The following is a 6,000-nucleotide window of genomic DNA, read 5'->3' as shown; positions in this document are numbered from 1 at the left end:
TGGCGGTACGCGGGCCTCTCACCGTTGGGGCCTCTCCTGTTGTGGAGCACAGGCTCCGGACGCGCAGGCTCAGCGGCCATGGCTCACGGGCCCAGCCGCCCCGCGGCATGTGGGATCCTCCCGGACCGGGGCACGAACCCGCGTCCCCTGCATCGGCAGGCGGACTCTCAACCACTGTGCCACCAGGGAAGCCCCCAGAGACGCTGCTTTTGTTGTGATGTTGTGTGAGAAGCGGCGAAGAAGGGGAGGGTATGGAGCAAGAATTCCCAGGGAGAGCTGTGGTCCCCTTGCCTGGGGCCTATTGTGAAGCTGACAAAGGAGGGCAAAGGTAGGCAGCAGCAGCAGAAGTGCTTGGCTTGGCTGCATGCACGTGCGTGCACGCGTGGGTGCGTGTGTTTTGCTGGAACAGGCACGGGGATAACAGGAAAGGAGGGGCCTTCTGGGATCACTACGACAGCCTTGAGGCTATGGAACTTGGAAACGAGCCAGTCCAGTTCCTCGGAACACCTCTGTCCATATGAAGCAGCCCTTCCCTCCAGGGACGACTCCTGTGAGCCGCCGCACAAGCCCAGCCAGGTGTGGGTGTGTCTGGAAGTGCGGGAAGTGGCGACAGAGCTGGAGGGCCTTCTCCTCTAGAAGGGCTGCCTTGGAACTAACCGCTGCCTGCCCCGCCCTCAACCCTGTCTTCAGAGCAGGGAGCCCAGCTCTAGAGAACGTGGGGAGAACAGAGCTGTCACGCTCGCCACACCTTCTGCTGCTCCTTTTGTACCTCTAGCTTGGCCCAATGTAAAGGAGCCCTCCAAGCCCACCCCCCAAACTCACCCCAGAACTTGCCTGGGGCTCCCCCACTCTTCAGCCCCGCTCCCTAAGATGGGCAACCACCCACATTCATGCCCTTTAGAACACAGGAAGCGCTGTGCCACCATTTACACCGCTGCCACTGCCACAAGTGTGCGGGCATCGGAGTCACGTCCCAGTGGGCCTCCCACGCCCTCCTCGCCTGAGTTCTTCCTTCATATCCCTGGGGCCCCCGCGCCTGGCCTGAGCAGAGGAGGCACCTTCAGCTTCTCGATGGGGCGGGTGACGTTGTACACGTCGATGGTGTTGATGATGAGGGCAGGCGTGGTGAGGACGAAGAGGAGGAAGAAAAGGAAGGTGTTGATTGCGATGAAGCGGGCCCACCAGTGGAAGCGGCGGACAGACAGGTGTTTCCTGGGCAGGACGGAGGAGGGAGACGCACTTAGGACCCCGGGTCTCAGCCCTCAGACACAGCCCGTGCTGTTTCCCGCGTGCCAGCTGTGGACCGGGCTGCCCTGGTCTAATTCAACCCCGTGGGCCCACCCACGCCTGCATGAGACAGCCCTGGGCCTTCCCCTCAGTCACACCACTTGTAAAGCCTCTGAATGTATCCCATAGGCGAGCCAAAACAACGATCCGAAATCTTTCTGCAGGAAAAAATTCTTTCCCCAAAGGTTGGGTGCCTTCCACGCTTGTGGTGGAGTGGGCTTGGGCGTGGGAGGAGGCTGTGATGCCCACCAGAGAAACAGCCCAGCGGGGGCCGTGTGTGGGCAGTGCAGCAGGAGGACAGGCCCTGATTCCCTTCCCCATCCTACGGCCTTCTTAAGTCCCAGAGGAGCTCAAAGGAGAGGGGAGAGACAGAGAGGGCTTACCAAATAATGTCTTTGGGATGTGGGGCAAGGACAACCCTCCAGTGGTCGGATTTGACGACGGTGGTCACCGAGGACTGTTGGGCCGACACACCGCACTGGATGAACTTGTAATCCTCCAGGATGCTGCAGAGATGCGGGAGCAGACAGAGGTCCGGGGGTGAGGACGATGGCCCGTGGCGGGGGAGGGAATCAGGGCCTGTCCTCTCATGCCAGGGGCCTGGGGCCGCTGTGGCCATCCCACAGGTAGAGGCTCATCCACTTCCTGGGAATTCTTGGAGACTTGGATATGTCTCTCTCGACCTCGTAAGTGGGCAGTCCCTAAGGCCTAGTCACTGAACAAAAGGGGCATTAGAGGGAGGGATTGTCCAGGAAAAAAGGGGGCCACACGGTTCTCAGTTCATGTCTTTTCCCCTTAACAGTAGTGACAGCACAAAGACCCGCTCTTTCTGTGAGGTTGACAGGAGAGGTATTCATTTCAGCCCCATCTTAGTATCCGTAGCTACCGACTATTGAGTTCTACACAGTGCATGACGCTGTGCTAATTGGTGATTAACATCGTCTTAATTGCACAGATCACTGAAGACACAACCAAAAAGGGGTGGGTGCTGGCACTGGAGCCTCATCTTTGGTTTTCGAATTCACACGTCTGCTGTAATTAAACCTTAGATGCTCTCTACAGAGAGTGTTCTCAGAAAGTTATTGTCTTATGTAGGTGTATTGTTTTATGTAACACATACACTAACTAGAACACATATCCCTTCTTAACCCTCTGGGAGGAGGACAGGGAAGATATAAGTAATCAAATTTGATAGGTAAGAAATTTGAGGCTGTAAGTGACTTGCAAAATTGTACACAATTTTTTGCGACTAAACTCTAGCCTGTGCCACTGTTCCTTGGTAGGGCTGGGGTGGGTGAGGACAAATGTTGTGAGTGATCAGGCTCCCTCGGGGAGAGGAGGGCCCCATAATCCTCAAAAGACTGATTCTGAGGCTCCCATCTATTTGACCCAGTCCTAAGATTCCTTCCAGAACATTCCAGAGTGGCCCTCATCCACTCCCTATCCAGGTGGGGCTGCCAGAGGCTGGCGCGGAGGAGAGAGGAGGCAGTAGGGCTATGAATCAGGGGAGGCTTGCAGCAGGAGAGGAGAAATGGCAGGCAGGGCTTCTCTACCCTGACTCTGTCACTCGTGGTGAGGGGCGGGCTGATGTGCAATGAGGGAGAACTGGGTGCCTTTCTTGTCAAGGCCTGGAAGAGGAACCAAGAGGTGAACAGCTACTCTGACCACTTCTGTGCTGAAGCAAGAACACATGGGAGTGAAGAGCCCAGGGCCTGGGCATCTCTGGAGACAAGCTGAGCCTGGCAGCTGGGGGAAGACGGATGTGGCCATGCTCTAGAAAGCAAGATGGCAGCTGCCGTGCCCATGAGGAGCATGGAGGGGTCGAGGGGAGGGCAGACTATGGCAAACTGGAGGGAGGCTCTCTCTCCTCCTCCCCTTGGCTGGAATGGGGGTGAAAGAGGATGGTTTCAGAGAAGCAGAGGCCCACTCTCAGGGCTGGGCTGGGCACAGCAAGCAGCTGGCCCTGGCACTCACTGCTTTGTCATCCTGGAGTCCTGGAAGGTGACAAAGATCAGGTCCAGACGCTTCAGCCGAACGCGGTTGAGCTCAGCGTTGAACTCATCAGTCAGCTGCTCCTCCAGCTCACTATAATACTGCTCTGCGTCTACCTGGGGTGAGATGTGGCCCTCAGAGCTGGAGCAGCCAGAGCTCCAGGCCTCACGCTTGGAGGTGAGGCCTCTCTCCACTCAGGCGGCAGGCCCGAGGTCTTGGTTCCATCCCCGGCTCCCTTGGAAGCCCGGCAAAAAGCTCAGGACCCCAGGTGGGCTCCAAGATCCCAGCTCTAGAAGAGGAAGAGGCTATGACTCTGAGATTAGTTCCCTGCTCTTAGATCTAGCAAAGGCGAGGCATCGCTGGGGGTAAGGGGTGCCTCTGGACTCCGAGTAGCCTCCAGAGGAGTGATAGAATGTGTTTGTAGCATTTTCAGGAAAGGGGATGATTCTTTTTCTGGACTCGCTAGAGTTCAGTCCTGCCGAGACCTCCTTCTAGCCACGGTGGTTGGGCGATAAGACCGAATCCACTGCTTTCAAATATTCCTGTCCTAGCTCTCTGAAAGCCTGAGGCCTGGGAGCCTATAGCAGCCTGCTGTGTCCATGCTGGTCCTCCCATCCGAGCCCAGGAGGGGGCAAGAACGAGCGTCCCTGGATCACTCTGGAGGGGGCCCCAAGGAAGACTCCTCTCAACAGGGAGATAGGACCGGTGGAAAGGAAAGCAGGAGCCAGGTGCCGCAGCACAGAGCAGACCTGACTGAGGCCTGTGGCCCCAGGGTGCGGGCAAGGGGCACTGCCCAGAGCCCTGGACAAAGCCTGGAGACCCGGTGCCCTAGCCCCTCCGCTGTGTCCCCCGATACCCTTGCCAGTTACCTCTTTAAAGCAAACCCAGCACTTGCAGAAGCACAGCCGGGAGCAGGGGTGGATCTTGATCATCACCTTCCCCTTCTTCTTGGCCTTGGCAGTATAATAGAGCCGGCCCCGCATTGCATGGCGCCTGTCAGCCAATGGGCAACAGGAGAAGCATCTTGTGGTCAGGGTGCCAGCAGAGCCACAACCGCTCCTTCTCTCCCCACCCCAGATTCAGACAGGTCCCGCTACAGCCTCACCTCTGATCGTCCAAGTCAATCAGGGTCCTGACGTCGTAGCAGAAGTGGACTCTGGTCACCACGCACCCTGGATAGGCCTCACTGGAGCCACAAACATGGAGGTTGAGCCATTCCGTAGGGCTGGGGACCTCCCCCTTCCCCACCCCCCACCCCCTACCCAGAGCTACAGCCTACAGGGCTAGGGGGCTCAGCTACCCATGGTTCCTGGTGCTTGGATGGTAGAATCCACCCCTTGCTCCTAAGGCTGGATGTCAGGGTTGATCCCTGTTAATCTGAGAGTTGCCACATCTTCCCCAGATGACACAGAACAGGGCCAGGGAGCAGAGCTGGAAACTGCTGCTCATGGAGAGATAATTGGCTCCTGTGGCTAGGAACTCGGGTCACAAAAGTTGCCTCAAGATGACCTGCTCTAGATAAATGCGGTCTGGCAGCTCCCTGGGCTCCACAGTTGGAGGTACAAGGGAAAGGCATCCCCCATCACACCCATGCCATGCAGAAATTCCCTGACTTCAGAAACCCTGCTCTGCCCCCAACCAGGGCCTCCCCCATTCTGAAAGGATCCTGAGCTGAATCTAGGGTGAGCCACAGCCCCACTCCACCATCCTGTGCATCACTACCCACATGAGGACCCAGGCAGGGTTACCAGGAGGATGCGATCCATGCCTCAGCCCACCCGACCCACTTACTGAAAATGTTTAATGATGATCTCTGGGTCTTGGATGTCCGTGGGGACATAGGTGATCATTAGTGTCCTTGTGACCTAGGTGGGGAAGGTCAATGGAGAAAGAAGCCTGTGCTCACACAGGACTCCTGGAGTCTGGGTCTTCAGGTGGCCCAGAACCACCTGGAGTAGGTTTTCTACTCACATCAGGCCGCCTCCTTGCTGGGTAAGCCAAGTGTCAGTTTCCCCAGCCTGTGTCCCTGAGGTCAGCAGGCCGTGGGAAGCTGCAGCCAGGGAAGCTACACCTCTGTTAATCTCTGTGCCCCCCGTGGACCCCTTGCCATAGACGGCTGTGATGGAGGGCGGAAGAGCCAGGGGCTGCAGACAGGGCCTGGGGAAGGACCACAGCCCACACCCTGCAAGGGCTGCTCATGCTGTCCTGCTGATTTACAGTCTCCCTGCACCTCCGCTGCTCCAAGTGACGTCCCACTTCGCTGGGTGGTCCCTCTCATCAGACTGCGCAGGGGAGTAAGGAGGCGAGCTAGACTCTGGGGAGGGAATGTGGAAGCCCCTCAAAGTCCACATTTTATTCTGTGAGTGGGAAATGTCTTCCTGAGCCATTGCCTCAAGGCGACAGTCTGGTAAACTGTGCTGCAAGAGAGGGGAGTCTGGGCAGAAGCGTCTGGTGGCAAGAAGGAAAGCTGAAGTGGCCGAGTCCAGACTGGTCAGGGGTGCCCAAGCCTCCATGACTGGCAGGCTGAAACATTCGGGATTACCTTTCAGGGGTATGTGCGTTTGCATTCTGGGGTGGAGTAAAGTGAATCTGTCCTTTAGGGTGGACAGCTTGAAGGAGCTGATCTCGCTTTTACCTGCCACCTTCCACCTCAGAAGACCCTACCCACCTAGTGGTCCTTCCTGGGATCACCTCCCAAATAAGTGAATGCTACTCAAATCC

At 57.3% G+C, this 6,000-nt stretch overlaps 1 protein-coding gene across 1 annotated transcript in view; it reads right to left on the bottom strand.

Moving 5' to 3' along the window:
- TMEM63C (transmembrane protein 63C) overlaps positions 1-6,000 on the bottom strand; it is a 73,744-nt gene that overhangs the window by 13,552 nt on the left and 54,192 nt on the right. Inside the window, exons 10-15 of the mRNA XM_007459767.1 lie at positions 5,071-5,144; positions 4,385-4,465; positions 4,149-4,272; positions 3,262-3,395; positions 1,671-1,793; positions 1,059-1,212 (exon numbers count right to left, since the gene is read on the bottom strand). Coding sequence (XP_007459829.1) covers positions 1,059-1,212; positions 1,671-1,793; positions 3,262-3,395; positions 4,149-4,272; positions 4,385-4,465; positions 5,071-5,144 — 690 coding nt within the window. The remainder of the gene's footprint in view (positions 1-1,058; positions 1,213-1,670; positions 1,794-3,261; positions 3,396-4,148; positions 4,273-4,384; positions 4,466-5,070; positions 5,145-6,000) is intronic.

This window comes from Lipotes vexillifer, unplaced genomic scaffold (genome assembly GCF_000442215.2).
Source record: "Lipotes vexillifer unplaced genomic scaffold, Lipotes_vexillifer_v1.1 scaffold39, whole genome shotgun sequence".
Taxonomy (NCBI): Eukaryota; Metazoa; Chordata; class Mammalia; order Artiodactyla; family Lipotidae; genus Lipotes; species Lipotes vexillifer.
The sequence above is the reverse complement of the archived record's forward strand: the minus strand, read 5'-3'. Positions and strand labels throughout refer to the sequence as shown.